Below are 18199 nucleotides of genomic sequence, written 5' to 3' on the forward strand. Positions count from 1 at the left end.
AGTTGTGATATAGCTAAGTCTATAGAAAGATAAAAAATGAGCAAACAGACACGAAAATTAAAATAAGTCCCCGTTACCCCTAGATGGTGCCTGGCCTCCACGGCCACAGGTTTTCCAGAACTCATGCTCTCTGTAAACCAGCTGATGTCCAGGATCTGTGGCCACGTCTGGTCGTCAGCGCTCTGCATCACGGGATTCCCAGTCTTCCTCTCAATCCAGCTGAGGACGTCAGAGAATGAATTCTGTTCTGACACCACATGTGTCACCGCACGGCTGCCAGAAAACAAGTATACCGGGATCATACACCGCAATTACCGGGACTCACCGGGGCAGAAAGGCATCAATGGTTTCTAGAGTACCTACATGTAGAAGGACACGTATGCATGTGCCATACACCTGTATTACTAGATATACCCATTACCTTACACAGGACCCATCTCCCGACATGTCTGTAGATACTTTCATACCCAAGAAAATGTCAATTTTGAAGCATATTTTTCTAGAACTCTGCAGACCTTGGAAAGCCCCATTCACCTGATCAATAAGACATGTCCCTACATACTCTGACACTGGCCAATCCTCACCGATGAGGGAAGCGGCATCATATATATATCTCTCATCGTGATTACTCGTTAATCACGCCCCCTGCACAGTAGCTCCGCCCCCACCTCATTACCACACGAGGCTCCGTCCCCACACATTACCACACGAGGCTCCGTCCCCACACATTACCACACGAGGCTCCGTCCCCACACATTACCACACGAGGCTCCGTCCCCACACATTACCACACGAGGCTCCGTCCCCAAACAATACCACACGAGGCTCCTTTCCCACACATTACCACACGAGGCTCCGTCCCCACACATTACCACACGAGGATCAGTCCCCACACATTACCACATGAGGCTCCGTCCCCACACATTACCACACGAGGCTCCGTCCCCACACATTACCACACGAGGCTCCGTCCCCACACATTACCACACGAGGCTCCGTCCCCACACATTACCACACGAGGCTCCGTCCCCACACATTACCACATGAGGCTCCGTCCCCACACATTACCACACGAGGCTCCGTCCCCACACATTACCACACGAGGCTCCGTCCCCACACATTACCACACGAGGCTCCGTCCCCAAACAATACCACACGAGGCTCCTTTCCCACACATTACCACACGAGGCTCCGTCCCCACACATTACCACACGAGGATCAGTCCCCACACATTACCACATGAGGCTCCGTCCCCAAACAATACCACACGAGGCTCCGTCCCCACACATTACCACACGAGGCTCCGTCCCCAAACAATACCACACGAGGCTCCGTCCCCAAACAATACCACACGAGGCTCCTTTCCCACACATTACCACACGAGGCTCCGTCCCCACACATTACCACACGAGGATCAGTCCCCACACATTACCACACGAGGCTCAGTCCCCACACATTACCACACGCAGCTTTCTATGCATTCTATGTAATTCAGCCACTTCAGCAAAGGTAAACGTACATTTAATTGCATAATCACCAGCAGCGTTAATTAGATAACAATGAGCGTGCCGAGCGTTAGCTGGCTGGAAACAGCTAGTGTAGTCATACATTTCCAGGATAAATAACAGAGGAAAAGATGCCCTGGCATTGTTATTTTATTGAGAATAAAAGCTGTACTAAGTGACTGACTGAGGGGCGATCTAATAACCATGTATAAGTATATAAGGGGACAATACAAATATCTCGCTGAGGATCTGTTTATACCAAGGAAGGTGACGGGCACAAGGGGGCATTCTTTGCGTCTGGAGGAGAGAAGGTTTTTCCACCAACATAGAAGAGGATTCTTTACTGTTAGGGCAGTGAGAATCTGGAATTGCTTGCCTGAGGAGGTGGTGATGGCGAACTCAGTCGAGGGGTTCAAGAGAGGCCTGGATGTCTTCCTGGAGCAGAACAATATTGTATCATACAATTAGGTTCTGTAGAAGGACGTAGATCTGGGGATTTATTATGATGGAATATAGGCTGAACTGGATGGACAAATGTCTTTTTTCGGCCTTACTAACTATGTTACTATGTTACTATGTTAAGTGACCTGGAATCTGCCTACAAAAAAAGTGACCCATCAGCTACGTTAAATGGGCAGCAGAGAAGTTTTCATGGCACAGCGGCTCTTAGCCACTAGTTCTGCAGGGAACTGTGCTGGAATGGAGCTGTACTGACATTTCCACACACAGCGGGTGGTCCGGATAGAACAGTGAAGGGGCTGCAGAGCTGTGCAGGGAACAGCAGGTGGTCCTAGACAATGTACTGCAGTTCCCCTGCACAGCCGGGTGGCCAGGGAACTACTGGGCCGCAAAGACAATGAAATGGCATCTTCATTCCCAGGACTGGTATAGACCTTCACATATGTTAAAAGGGTTGTTCGGCCTTACAGTACAAGTCTGCAGTAATTTTCTGACTGCAGACTTGTGAATCTTCACATCGCTCGCATTGCATGTTGCAAGGATTCTCCGCTGCAGGAAGTGTAACAGTAAGTGCATGATTTGCATACATGCAGTCACCTGCCGACTAGACGTGTGCACCATTGCTCAATGCAACTGTATGGAGCAATGCCAGACACAGTCTAGTTGGAATGTGGCCCCGGAAGTGTGAAAAATCGCACACTTGCGGTCACATGACCGCCTACTTCCGGTAGTGGAAAATCTTCACAGTGCAAGTAATATGAGGATTCACAAGTCTTCAGTCACAAAGTGACTACAGCCTTGTACCCCAAGGCCGGACAACCCCTTTAAGGAGGAAGGACCAGCAAGCAACGGTAGCTTTTATCCAGGTCTTGGATCTTCTAATCATGTCTACCAGGTTGTGACTGACACCCTTCATACAATAGTGATTATGAGAGCGCACCATTATGAAGGCTGTCAATCACATGCACGGAGGCCTTAATTGGAAGGTCAAAGTTAGGACTAGTTCAAGGGAAGAGATGCCCTGCCGCACTAGTCCAACCAGCCTCATTAACAGATGTGACGCTGCAGGATGAAATTCACATGCTTCAAAGACTGCAGCAACAGTAATCCACATGACATCTTATCAGATTAGCAGTTAGGGACAATCAGGGGTACTAAGACATTCCTGTCACAAGTCCATCTTGTGGACTGTGGCCATAAAAGTGAACTGGGGATGCTGCATGGTGAGAAATGTCCATAGTACAGTTGGGCGAATTTCTTCGGGTTCCCTCTTATTTGGCTTCCTGGATGGCGCAGGCTGCTCAGCAGTTCAGCTCCGCAGCTGCATGTGTCGCGGCTGTGTGACAGTCACAGCACGGAGATCCTGTGTGTTGGGCTCTCCATGCATGTGTTGTGCCTGTCACACAGCCACGACATAGCTATAGCACTTGCCGAATAAGAGGAAACCTGAAGAAATTCACTCAACTCTAGTCCACAGGTGCCCAACATCCAGAGATGTTAGTAATAGAAAAAATGCAACCATCTAAATAACCCCATTATGTACCGTGCCATGATGAAACCGGGCATGTGCATTTTACCTGTATTCATGTGCCACACCGAATCCTTTCCTTTGTGCCAGTGATGTGAGGAAGCCTCTTCGTGCAGCCCCCATTCTTCGTTCAACCAAGAATATCCAGACATCAGGAAAAATGACTGCTGGGGCTACTGGATCCGTGGGGGCCGCAGCCTCTTTCCTTCTCTTTTTAAGTGGGAACATTGCGAAGCCTGAGCAAGAAACAGACGACAAGGGTCTGACGTCATCGGAACTGTTCACCTGTCTGTGTACAGCGCCAGAGAGGCCCCCCACACTGCGCCACAGAGGCCCCCCGCACTGCGCCACAGAGGCCCCCGCACTGCGCCACAGAGGCCCCCGCACTGCGCCACAGAGGCCCCCGCACTGCGCCACAGAGGCCCCCGCACTGCGCCACAGAGGCCCCCCGCACTGCGCCACAGAGGCCCCCGCACTGCGCCACAGAGGCCCCCGCACTGCGCCACAGAGGCCCCTGCACTGCGCCACAGAGGCCCCTGCACTGCGCCACAGAGGCCCCTGCACCGCGCCACAGAGGCCCCCCGCACTGCGCCACAGAGGCCCCCGCACTGCGCCACAGAGGCCCCCGCACTGCGCCACAGAGGCCCCCGCACTGCGCCACAGAGGCCCCCGCACTGCGCCACAGAGGCCCCCGCACTGCGCCACAGAGGCCCCTGCACTGCGCCACAGAGGCCCCTGCACTGCGCCACAGAGGCCCCTGCACCGCGCCACAGAGGCCCCCCGCACTGTGCCACAGAGGCCACCGTACAGCGCCACAGAGGCCACCGCACTGACCCAGAGTGGCCCCCGCACTGACCCACAGAGGCTCCCATACACATGATGTAAAGCTCCACAGATCAGTCATATATACGTATGGAGAGGTTCCTACAGCAGGGATCATGGGGCAGACATATCTGCAGAGATCTCAGCCACTCCCCAGCACGATAACAGGAAACAATAGACTGTATTCAGCTGCAGGACGGATAAAGATAAGATTACTGCTGCCTGTAATTATTAAATGGATTTTTTCATGCACAAAGAAAAATAATGATCTGACTGTCCCTGTAACGCGTCCTCACACCCGTATGATACTCTGTATTCCCCCTTTTAGCTCCCAGTCAGCATTTTGTTATGATTGGTTATTCTCTGTATCCCGAGCTTCCTGCCAGCTCTCCCCCCGTGCCGCCAGACCACCTTTCCCAGAAGGCAGCGCGCTCAGGTTTCTCTCCAAAGTTGCATCTGCTCCGCAGCCCACACGCTCCCGCCCTCAGTGCCTGCACATTCCACTAAAAGCACCATTCTGAGACTCCTACAGTCTCAAGCTGGACACATCGCTGCAGAGTTTCTCCCTCTGGACACTCCTACTATGCATTAGCTGTGTGTGGAGCATTTAGGGGGACTGCATGGTGGAGGTGGAAAGGGGGCAAATGTATTTTTGAAGCATCTCTGTGGCGCTATAGTGTATGGGGGGCTGAATCGCAATACATCTTTCTTCTTTCGTTATGCGACACTGTGATTGTGCCTGATCTTTGCAAAAATAAATGAATTTATTTGAGGCGGTGGGTGACTACTTGGAAGTTTGCTGTAGGACCCCTTCATTTATATGTTCAGCCCTCTATGAATTCCTAAAGAACTTGATTCTTGGCGGATCCCTAAAAATAACCCATGATGATGACGATTCAAAGAGGGATCAATGTATGAAACTTTGGCCTCCATTTGTGCTCCTCTCCAGTCGCGCACCTCTTATCATATAGGGACAAGAACATTTGTGTGTCTGTTGGAAAAACTGCATAATTTAAAGGAAATCTGTCACCAAGCTTTTGCTATGTAATCGGAGAGGACCATGAGGTAGAAGCAGAGACCCTGATTACAGCGATGTGTCACTTACTGGGCTGTGTTTTTCTGTTCCAATACAATCAGTGTTTTATCAGCAGGAAATTATCACTACATGACAACTGTCCTCGTCCCTCCTAGTCCAACCTCAGTCCCCAGCACTGATAAGCAGCTCTGTCACTATACAGACTACTCGGAAAGCATCGGTGGGAGCAGGGAACAGATCTGCAGCAGAGAAACCTATGATTCCATCTTAACCGCTGCACCCAGTAAACTAAGTGACACGTCACTGGAATCAGGTCTCTGTCCCTATAACATGCTGCAGTCAGATATATATATATATATATATATATATAGATATATATATATATATATCTATATATATATATATATATATATATATATATATCTTTCTCTCTCTCTCTCTAAGGTCCACTTCCTTCTGTCTGTAACGGAAATCCCGCGTCGCTGATTGGTCGCGGCCGGCTGACTCCCCTCCAGTCAGCGGTCACATAGCGTTTTAGCAGTCTGTTGAAGCTGCTATTAACCCTGTGTGACAAACTTTTGCCTATGCAGCATCAATAGTAAAAACATATAATGTTAAAAATAATAATAAAAAAATCATTATATTCTCAGCTTCCGGCGTCCACGGCAGCCTTTCCCGCTCTTTGCGACGCTCCGGTCCCAAGAATGCATTGCGGCAATGACCCCAGATGACGTAGCGGTCTCGCGAGAACGCTACATCATCACAGGTTATTGCCGCAAGGCATTACTGTGAATGGAGCGTCGCGAGGAGCATCGCTGAAGGCCTGCGCTGGATCCGGGGGCCGCCGGAAGGTGAGTATATAAATATTTTTTATTTATTTATTTTTTTTAACAGGGATATGGTGCCCGCTGTGCTATACACTGCGCGGGCTGTGCTATACACTGCGCGGGCTGTGCTATACACTGCGCGGGCTGTGCTATACACTGCGCGGGCTGTGCTATACACTGCGCGGGCTGTGCTATACACTGCGCGGGCTGTGCTATACACTGCGCGGGCTGTGCTATACACTGCGCGGGCTGTGCTATACACTGCGCGGGCTGTGCTATACACTGCGCGGGCTGTGCTATACACTGCGTGGGCTGTGCAATATGCTACGCGGGCTGTGAGACTTTGCCCGGGGCCCTCAAAAACCTGGAGCTCGCCCTGGCTTCACTGATTGGTCGCGGCTGGCGGCGAATTGGCGCAGGATTTGAACCACGCTTTGCTAATTAGTCGCGCCCGGACGGCCTAAACCTGTGTATTCATTGCATTATTCTGAAATCTTCATAAATAAACTACATACATATTCTAGAATACTCGATGCGTTAGAATCGGGTCACCATGTAGTACAATATAAACTGCTTACAGATTCCCCTTTAAGCTTTGCATGTGTTATTATACTCGATGGGGATCCCACCTCACTCCTAAACAATTAACTCCCGCCAGAGTTAGGGTATGTGTCCACGTTCAGGAAACGCTGCGTTTTTGACGCAGCGTCCAGATGTTACAGCATAGTGGAGGGGATTTCATGAAATCCCGACTCCACTATGCAGTAAAAGACGCATGCGGCAGACCCGCGGAAACGGACATGCGGCGCGTCTTTTAAGAATGCAGCATGTCCTTACAGTGCAGAAACAACGCAAGGACAGCGCAGGGGAGCTGCCAGTGACCTCAGGTGCAGATGTGGTCAGGATTTTACCTGCATAAAATCCTGACCAAATCCTGATGCAATCCTGAACGTGGACACATACCCTAAAAACAAACAATAATGAGTATTCCACACCCCAATCTATAGGTTGGTCTGACTTACTTGTCGCTTGTTATTCTGGGCGATGCGTCTTGTTTCCGTCTCCAACCACAGATCACAATCTCCTGATTACCGTAGATAAAAAAAAATGGAACTAAAGTTACAACATGGAAATGAGAAGCAGCCGATGCAGAACTGGTGCAATGTAACCTCCTGCCGGAGTCCAGGGGGCGAGCCCCGGCTATACAACGCTCAGCGGGGCAGATGGGCGCTACCTGGCACCCCGGCCGGGGCAGATGGGCGCTACCTGGCACCCCGGCCGGGGCAGATGGGCGCTACCTGGCACCGCGGCCGGGGCAGATGGGCGCTACCTGGCACTCCGGCCGGGGCAGATGGGCGCTACCTGGCACCCCGGCTGGGCACACAGGAGATTTAGATGGTGCTGGCATTTTTTCTGGAAAAATTAAACATTACATGCAAAATGGCAGCAGGAGAAAAAAACAACTCACCGACTCCATCTCAATATTCACTAACAGAACACAAAGCACAAAAATAACAAGTACATTATAAACACCACATAGGAGCTGTCCTATAAATAATGCAGGAAAATATTACACAATGTGAACAGGCCTCTAACCCAAAACAGGTGCCCCCCAACATGCACACCCCTGTACACCCCAACCCAGGCCTCCCCACTAACCCCAGCACGTATGGCTGAGTGTACCCACCTCGGTGACCCCCTGTGCCCTGCTGCCCCCCATACCCAGGCACCTTCCCTCCACACTTGGCCTCCTGGCCTCATCACCCACTGTGCAGCCTCACAGACTTCCGCTTCAGGGACCACGCCCCTATGCAAATGCCCCCGAATACGCAACCGAAGACAGCTCCGCCCCCTTATTTAAATACCCCCACTGGAGCACTTATTAGACTGAGCCGTCCATCAAAAGAAGCCACGCCCACTAACAACTCGCGCATGTCCAGAGGTCAGACAGCGCTCTGCCACCTGCAGCTCCAGTGCTCCCAGTATAGTGCTGGTGATGGTGGGTGCTGGGAGGAGTGGGCTCTGCTCGGCTAGGGGGCCGCACACTGTCCTGTACCGGCCACGTACTCACAGCGGGGCTGAGCTCCGTCTGTCCGTTATCCGCCCGCTGCTTCCTCTTTATTAACACAGTAACATGCAAATATTATATCCAAATACTGGGAACAAGAGTCATTGTACCGAGGAGCAGCGGGGACGGCGGCAGCTACAGACAGGTATATACAGCACTAATATATATATATATCTATATATCTATACACACAGCGGGGACAGGAGCAGCTACAGACAGGTATATACAGCACTAATATATATATATCTATACACACAGCGGGGACAGGAGCAGCTACAGACAGGTATATACAGCACTAATATATATATACACACAGCGGGGACGGCGGCAGCTACATACAGGTATATACAGCACTAATATATATATATCTATACACACAGCGGGGACGGGAGCAGCTACAGACAGGTATATACAGCACTAATATATATATATCTATACACACAGCGGGGACGGCGGCAGCTACATACAGGTATATACAGCACTAATATATATATATCTATACACACAGCGGGGACAGGAGCAGCTACAGACAGGTATATACAGCACTAATATATATATATACACAGCGGGGACGGCGGCAGCTACATACAGGTATATACAGCACTAATATATATATATACACAGCGGGGACAGGAGCAGCTACATACAGGTATATACAGCACTAATATATATATATACACAGCGGGGATGGGAGCAGCTACACACAGGTATATACAGCACTAATATATATATATATATATATATATATATACACAGCGGGGACGGCGGCAGCTACATACAGGTATATACAGCACTAATATATATATATATATATATATACACAGCGGGGACGGCGGCAGCTACATACAGGTATATACAGCACTAATATATATATCTATACACACAGCGGGGACAGGAGCAGCTACAGACAGGTATATACAGCACTAATATATATATATACACAGCGGGGACGGCGGCAGCTACAGACAGGTATATACAGCACTAATATATATATATCTATACACACAGCGGGGACAGGAGCAGCTACAGACAGGTATATACAGCACTAATATATATATATACACAGCGGGGACGGCGGCAGCTACAGACAGGTATATACAGCACAAATATATATATATATATATATATACACAGCGGGGAGGGCGGCAGCTACAGACAGGTATATACAGCACTAATATATATATATCTATACACACAGCGGGGACAGGAGCAGCTACAGACAGGTATATACAGCACTAATATATATATATACACAGCGGGGAGGGCGGCAGCTACAGACAGGTATATACAGCACTAATATATATATATCTATACACACAGCGGGGACAGGAGCAGCTACAGACAGGTATATACAGCACTAATATACAGTGGGGCAAAAAAGTATTTAGTCAGTCAGCAATAGTGCAAGTTCCACCAATTAAAAAGATGAGAGGCGTCTGTAATTTACATCATAGGTAGACCTCAACTATGGGAGACAAACTGAGAAAAAAAAATCCAGAAAATCACATTGTCTGTTTTTTTAACAATTTATTTGCATATTATGGTGGAAAATAAGTATTTGGTCAGAAACAAAATTTCATCTCAATACTTTGTAATATATCCTTTGTTGGCAATGACAGAGGTCAAACGTTTTCTGTAAGTCTTCACAAGGTTGCCACACACTGTTGTTGGTATGTTGGCCCATTCCTCCATGCAGATCTCCTCTAGAGCAGTGATGTTTTTGGCTTTTCGCTTGGCAACACGGACTTTCAACTCCCTTCAAAGGTTTTCTATAGGGTTGAGATCTGGAGACTGGCTAGGCCACTCCAGGACCTTGAAATGCTTCTTACGAAGCCACTCCTTCGTTGCCCTGGCGGTGTGCTTTGGATCATTGTCATGTTGAAAGACCCAGCCACGTTTCATCTTCAATGCCCTTGCTGATGGAAGGAGGTTTGCACTCAAAATCTCACGATACATGGCCCCATTCATTCTTTCATGTACCCGGATCAGTCGTCCTGGCCCCTTGGCAGAGAAACAGCCCCAAAGCATGATGTTTCCACCACCATGCTTTACAGTAGGTATGGTGTTTGATGGATGCAACTCAGTATTCTTTTTCCTCCAAACACGACAAGTTGTGTTTCTACCAAACAGTTCCAGTTTGGTTTCATCAGACCATAGGACATTCTCCCAAAACTCCTCTGGATCATCCAAATGCTCTCTAGCAAACTTCAGACGGGCCCGGACATGTACTGGCTTAAGCAGTGGGACACGTCTGGCACTGCAGGATCTGAGTCCATGGTGGCGTAGTGTGTTACTTATGGTAGGCCTTGTTACATTGGTCCCAGCTCTCTGCAGTTCATTCACTAGGTCCCCCCGCGTGGTTCTGGGATTTTTGCTCACCGTTCTTGTGATCATTCTGACCCCACGGGGTGGGATTTTGCGTGGAGCCCCAGATCGAGGGAGATTATCAGTGGTCTTGTATGTCTTCCATTTTCTAATTATTGCTCCCACTGTTGATTTCTTCACTCCAAGCTGGTTGGCTATTGCAGATTCAGTCTTCCCAGCCTGGTGCAGGGCTACAATTTTGTTTCTGGTGTCCTTTGACAGCTCTTTGGTCTTCACCATAGTGGAGTTTGGAGTCAGACTGTTTGAGGGTGTGCACAGGTGTCTTTTTATACTGATAACAAGTTTAAACAGGTGCCATTACTACAGGTAATGAGTGGAGGAAAGAGGAGACTCTTAAAGAAGAAGTTACAGGTCTGTGAGAGCCAGAAATCTTGATTGTTTGTTTCTGACCAAATACTTATTTTCCACCATAATATGCAAATAAATTGTTAAAAAAAACAGACAATGTGATTTTCTGGATTTTTTTTTCTCAGTTTGTCTCCCATAGTTGAGGTCTACCTATGATGTAAATTACAGACGCCTCTCATCTTTTTAAGTGGTGGAACTTGCACTATTGCTGACTGACTAAATACTTTTTTGCCCCACTGTATATATATCTATACACAGCGGGGACAGGAGCAGCTACAGACAGGTATATACAGCACTAATATATATATATACACAGCGGGGACGGCGGCAGCTACAGACAGGTATATACAGCACTAATATATATATATACACAGCGGGGACGGCGGCAGCTACAGACAGGTATATACAGCACTAATATATATATATCTATACACAGCGGGGACAGGAGCAGCTACAGACAGGTATATACAGCACTAATATATATATATATACACAGCGGGGACGGCGGCAGCTACAGACAGGTATATACAGCACTAATATATATATATCTATACACACAGCGGGGACAGGAGCAGCTACAGACAGGTATATACAGCACTAATATATATATATCTATACACACAGCGGGGACAGGAGCAGCTACAGACAGGTATATACAGCACTAATATATATATATATATATACACAGCGGGGACGGCGGCAGCTACAGACAGGTATATACAGCACTAATATATATATATACACAGCGGGGACGGCGGCAGCTACAGACAGGTATATACAGCACTAATATATATATATCTATACACAGCGGGGACAGGAGCAGCTACAGACAGGTATATACAGCACTAATATATATATATATACACAGCGGGGACGGCGGCAGCTACAGACAGGTATATACAGCACTAATATATATATATCTATACACACAGCGGGGACAGGAGCAGCTACAGACAGGTATATACAGCACTAATATATATATATACACAGCGGGGACGGCGGCAGCTACATACAGGTATATACAGCACTAATATATATATATATCTATACACACAGCGGGGACAGGAGCAGCTACAGACAGGTATATACAGCACTAATATATATATATCTATACACACAGCGGGGACAGGAGCAGCTACAGACAGGTATATACAGCACTAATATATATATATACACAGCGGGGACGGCGGCAGCTACATACAGGTATATACAGCACTAATATACAGTGGGGCAAAAAAGTATTTAGTCAGTCAGCAATAGTGCAAGTTCCACCACTTGAAAAGATGAGAGGCGTCTGTAATTTACATCATAGGTAGACCTCAACTATGGGAGACAAACTGAGAAAAAAAAATCCAGAAAATCACATTGTCTGTTTTTTTAACAATTTATTTGCATATTATGGTGGAAAATAAGTATTTGGTCAGAAACAAAATTTCATCTCAATACTTTGTAATATATCCTTTGTTGGCAATGACAGAGGTCAAACGTTTTCTGTAAGTCTTCACAAGGTTGCCACACACTGTTGTTGGTATGTTGGCCCATTCCTCCATGCAGATCTCCTCTAGAGCAGTGATGTTTTTGGCTTTTCGCTTGGCAACACGGACTTTCAACTCCCTCCAAAGGTTTTCTATAGGGTTGAGATCTGGAGACTGGCTAGGCCACTCCAGGACCTTGAAATGCTTCTTACGAAGCCACTCCTTCGTTGCCCTGGCGGTGTGCTTTGGATCATTGTCATGTTGAAAGACCCAGCCACGTTTCATCTTCAATGCCCTTGCTGATGGAAGGAGGTTTGCACTCAAAATCTCACGATACATGGCCCCATTCATTCTTTCATGTACCCGGATCAGTCGTCCTGGCCCCTTTGCAGAGAAACAGCCCCAAAGCATGATGTTTCCACCACCATGCTTTACAGTAGGTATGGTGTTTGATGGATGCAACTCAGTATTCTTTTTCCTCCAAACACGACAAGTTGTGTTTCTACCAAACAGTTCCAGTTTGGTTTCATCAGACCATAGGACATTCTCCCAAAACTCCTCTGGATCATCCAAATGCTCTCTAGCAAACTTCAGACGGGCCCGGACATGTACTGGCTTAAGCAGTGGGACACGTCTGACACTGCAGGATCTGAGTCCATGGTGGCGTAGTGTGTTACTTATGGTAGGCCTTGTTACATTGGTCCCAGCTCTCTGCAGTTCATTCACTAGGTCCCCCCGCGTGGTTCTGGGATTTTTGCTCACCGTTCTTGTGATCATTCTGACCCCACGGGGTGGAATTTTGCGTGGAGCCCCAGATCGAGGGAGATTATCAGTGGTCTTGTATGTCTTCCATTTTCTAATTATTGCTCCCACTGTTGATTTCTTCACTCCAAGCTGGTTGGCTATTGCAGATTCAGTCTTCCCAGCCTGGTGCAGGGCTACAATTTTGTTTCTGGTGTCCTTTGACAGCTCTTTGGTCTTCACCATAGTGGAGTTTGGAGTCAGACTGTTTGAGGGTGTGCACAGGTGTCTTTTTATACTGATAACAAGTTTAAACAGGTGCCATTACTACAGGTAATGAGTGGAGGAAAGAGGAGACTCTTAAAGAAGAAGTTACAGGTCTGTGAGAGCCAGAAATCTTGATTGTTTGTTTCTGACCAAATACTTATTTTCCACCATAATATGCAAATAAATTGTTAAAAAAACAGATATTGTGATGTTCTGGATTTTTTTTTCTCAGTTTGTCTCCCATAGTTGAGGTCTACCTATGATGTAAATTACAGACGCCTCTCATCTTTTTAAGTGGTGAAACTTGCACTATTGCTGACTGACTAAATACTTTTTTGCCCCACTGTATATATATCTATACACACAGCGGGGACAGGAGCAGCTACAGACAGGTATATACAGCACTAATATATATATATCTATACACACAGCGGGGACAGGAGCAGCTACAGACAGGTATATACAGCACTAATATATATATATATAATATATACACAGCGGGGACGGCAGCAGCTACATACAGGTATATACAGCACTAATATATATATATAATATATACACAGCGGGGACGGCAGCAGCTACATACAGGTATATACAGCACTAATATATATATATACACAGCGGGGACATCAGCAGCTACAGACAGGTATATACAGCACTAATATACAGTGGGGCAAAAAAGTATTTAGTCAGTCAGCAATAGTGCAAGTTCCACCACTTAAAAAGATGAGAGGCGTCTGTAATTTACATCATAGGTAGACCTCAACTATGGGAGACAAACTGAGATTAAAAAAATCCAGAAAATCACATTGTCTGTTTTTTTATAATTTTTTTTGCATATTATGGTGGAAAATAAGTATTTGGTCAGAAACAAACAATCAAGATTTCTGGCTCTCACAGACCTGTAACTTCTTCTTTAAGAGTCTCCTCTTTCCTCCACTCATTACCTGTAGTAATGGCACCTGTTTAAACTTGTTATCAGTATAAGAAGACACCTGTGCACACCCTCAAACAGTCTGACTCCAAACTCCACTATGGTGAAGACCAAAGAGCTGTCAAAGGACACCAGAAACAAAATTGTAGCCCTGCACCAGGCTGGGAAGACTGAATCTGCAATAGCCAACCAGCTTGAAGTGAAGAAATCAACAGTGGGAGCAATAATTAGAAAATGGAAGACATACAAGACCACTGATAATCTCCCTCGATCTGGGGCTCCACGCAAAATCCCACCCCGTGGGGTCAGAATGATCACAAGAACGGTGAGCAAAAATCCCAGAACCACGCGGGGGGACCTAGTGAATGAACTGCAGAGAGCTGGGACCAATGTAACAAGGCCTACCATAAGTAACACACTATGCCACCATGGACTCAGATCCTGCAGTGCCAGACGTGTCCCACTGCTTAAGCCAGTACATGTCCGGGCCCGTCTGAAGTTTGCTAGAGAGCATTTGGATGATCCAGAGGAGTTTTGGGAGAATGTCCTATGGTCTGATGAAACCAAACTGGAACTGTTTGGTAGAAACACAACTTGTCGTGTTTGGAGGAAAAAGAATACTGAGTTGCATCCATCAAACACCATACCTACTGTAAAGCATGGTGGTGGAAACATCATGCTTTGGGGCTGTTTCTCTACAAAGGGGCCAGGACGACTGATCCGGGTACATGAAAGAATGAATGGGGCCATGTATCGTGAGCTTTTGAGTGCAAACCTCCTTCCATCAGCAAGGGCATTGAAGATGAAACGTGGCTGGGTCTTTCAACATGACAATGATCCAAAGCACACCGCCAGGGCAACGAAGGAGTGGCTTCGTAAGAAGCATTTCAAGGTCCTGGAGTGGCCTAGCCAGTCTCCAGATCTCAACCCTATAGAAAACCTTTGGAGGGAGTTGAAAGTCCATGTTGCCAAGCGAAAAGCCAAAAACATCACTGCTCTAGAGGAGATCTGCATGGAGGAATGGGCCAACATACCAACAACAGTGTGTGGCAACCTTGTGAAGACTTACAGAAAACGTTTGACCTCTGTCATTGCCAACAAAGGATATATTACAAAGTATTGAGATGAAATTTTGTTTCTGACCAAATACTTATTTTCCACCATAATATGCAAATAAAATGTTAAAAAAACAGACAATGTGATTTTCTGGATTTTTTTTTTCTCAGTTTGTCTCCCATAGTTGAGGTCTACCTATGATGTAAATTACAGACGCCTCTCATCTTTTTAAGTGGTGGAACTTGCACTATTGCTGACTGACTAAATACTTTTTTGCCCCACTGTATATATATACACAGCGGGGACGGGAGCAGCTACATACAGGTATATACAGCACTAATATATATATATATATATATATATATATATAGCGGGGACGGGAGCAGCTACAGACCGGTATATACAGCACTAATATATATATATATATACACACAGCGGGGACGGGGGCAGCTACAGACAGGTATATACAGCACTAATATATATATATATACACAGCGGGGACGGCAGCAGCTACAGACAGGTATATACAGCACTAATATATATATATATATATATATATATATATATATACACAGCGGGGACGGGAGCAGCTACATACAGGTATATACAGCACTAATATATATATATAATATATACACAGCGGGGACGGCAGCAGCTACATACAGGTATATACAGCACTAATATATATATATATATACACAGCGGGGACATCAGCAGCTACAGACAGGTATATACAGCACTAATATATATATATATATACAGCGGGGACGGCAGCAGCTACAGACAGGTATATACAGCACTAATATATATATATAATATATACACAGCGGGGACAGCAGCAGCTACATACAGGTATATACAGCACTAATATATATATATAATATATACACAGCGGGGACAGCAGCAGCTACATACAGGTATATACAGCACTAATATATATATATACAGCGGGGACGGCAGCAGCTACAGACAGGTATATACAGCACTAATATATATATATAATATATACACAGCGGGGACAGCAGCAGCTACATACAGGTATATACAGCACTAATATATATATATAATATATACACAGCGGGGACAGCAGCAGCTACATACAGGTATATACAGCACTAATATATATATATACAGCGGGAACGGCAGCAGCTACAGACAGGTATATACAGCACTAATATATATATATATATATACACAGCGGGGACGGCAGCAGCTACATACAGGTATGTACAGCACTAATATATATATATATACAGCGGGGATGGCAGCAGCTACAGACAGGTATATACAGCAGTAATATATATATATATATATATATATATATATACACAGCGGGGACGGGAGCAGCTACAGACAGGTATATACAGCACTAATATATATATATATATATATATATATATATATACACAGCGGGGACGGCAGCAGCTACATACAGGTATATACAGCACTAATATATATATATATACACAGCGGGGACGGCAGCAGCTACATACAGGTATATACAGCACTAATATATATATATATATATATATATATATATACACAGCGGGGACGGGAGCAGCTACAGACCGGTATATACAGCACTAATATATATATATATACACAGCGGGGACGGGAGCAGCTACAGACAGGAATATACAGCACTAATATATATATATATACACAGCGGGGACGGGAGCAGCTACAGACAGGTATATACAGCACTTATATATATATATATATATATATATATATATATATACACAGCGGGGACGGCAGCAGCTACATACAGGTATATACAGCACTAATATATATATATATATATACACAGCGGGGACGGGAGCAGCTACAGACCGGTATATACAGCACTAATATATATATATATACACAGCGGGGACGGGAGCAGCTACAGACAGGTATATACAGCGCTAATATATATATATATACACAGCGGGGACGGGAGCAGCTACAGACAGGTATATACAGCACTTATATATATATATACACAGCGGGGACGGCAGCAGCTACAGACAGGTATATACAGCACTAATATATATATATATATATATATACACAGCGGGGACGGCAGCAGCTACACACAGGTATATACAGCACTAATATATACAGTTAGGGCCAGAAATATTTGGACAGTGACACAAGTTTTGTTATTTTAGCTGTTTACAAAAACATGTTCAGAAATACAATTATATATGTAATATGGGCTGAAAGTGCACACTCCCAGCTGCAATATGATAGTTTCCACATCCAAATCTGAGAAAGGGTTTAGGAATCATAGCTCTGTAATGCATAGCGTCCTCTTTTTCAAGGGACCAAAAGTAATTGGACAATGGACTCTAAGGGCTGCAATTAACTCTGAAGGCATCTCCCTCGTTAACCTGTAATCAATGAAGTAGTTAAAAGGTCAGGGGTGGATTCCAGGTGTGTGGTTTTGCATTTGGAAGCTGTTGCTGTGAGCAGACAACATGCGGTCAAAGGAACTCTCAATTGAGGTGAAGCAGAACATCCTGAGGCTGAAAAAAAAGAAAAAATCCATCAGAGAGATAGCAGACATGCTTGGAGTAGCAAAATCAACAGTTGGGTACATTCTGAGAAAAAAGGAATTGACTGGTGAGCTTGGGAACTCAAAAAGGCCTGGGCGTCCACGGATGACAACAGTGGTGGATGATCGCCGCATACTTAATTTGGTGAAGAAGAACCCGTTCACAACATCAACTGAAGTCCAGAACACTCTCAGTGAAGTAGGTGTAT

General features: G+C 45.9%; 2 protein-coding genes across 4 annotated transcripts in view; one reads left to right on the plus strand and one right to left on the minus strand.

The window, feature by feature from the left end:
- LOC138676931 (DNA-directed DNA/RNA polymerase mu-like) overlaps positions 1-8008 on the minus strand; it is a 53283-nt gene extending 45275 nt beyond the window's left edge. Inside the window, exons 1-4 of one of the 3 annotated variants that reach the window (XM_069766641.1) lie at positions 7946-8008; positions 7200-7261; positions 3542-3728; positions 78-273 (exon numbers count right to left, since the gene is read on the minus strand). In XM_069766641.1, the coding sequence (XP_069622742.1) occupies positions 78-273; positions 3542-3720 (375 nt within the window). In that variant the 5' untranslated portion in view covers positions 3721-3728; positions 7200-7261; positions 7946-8008. Of the gene's footprint in view, positions 1-77; positions 274-3541; positions 3729-7199; positions 7262-7864 lie in introns of all 3 variants that reach the window. The other 2 variants (XM_069766640.1, XM_069766642.1) reach the window with 2 other exon arrangements.
- Positions 8009-8296: 288 nt separating this feature from the next.
- The window catches only part of SH2D6 (SH2 domain containing 6), a 178981-nt gene continuing 169078 nt past the window's right edge, over positions 8297-18199 (plus strand). Inside the window, exon 1 of the mRNA XM_069766644.1 lies at positions 8297-8390. The gene's annotated coding sequence lies outside the window, so the exon portion shown is untranslated. The remainder of the gene's footprint in view (positions 8391-18199) is intronic.

The sequence above is a fragment of the Ranitomeya imitator genome, chromosome 4 (genome assembly GCF_032444005.1).
Source record: "Ranitomeya imitator isolate aRanImi1 chromosome 4, aRanImi1.pri, whole genome shotgun sequence".
NCBI lineage: Eukaryota > Metazoa > Chordata > Amphibia > Anura > Dendrobatidae > Ranitomeya > Ranitomeya imitator.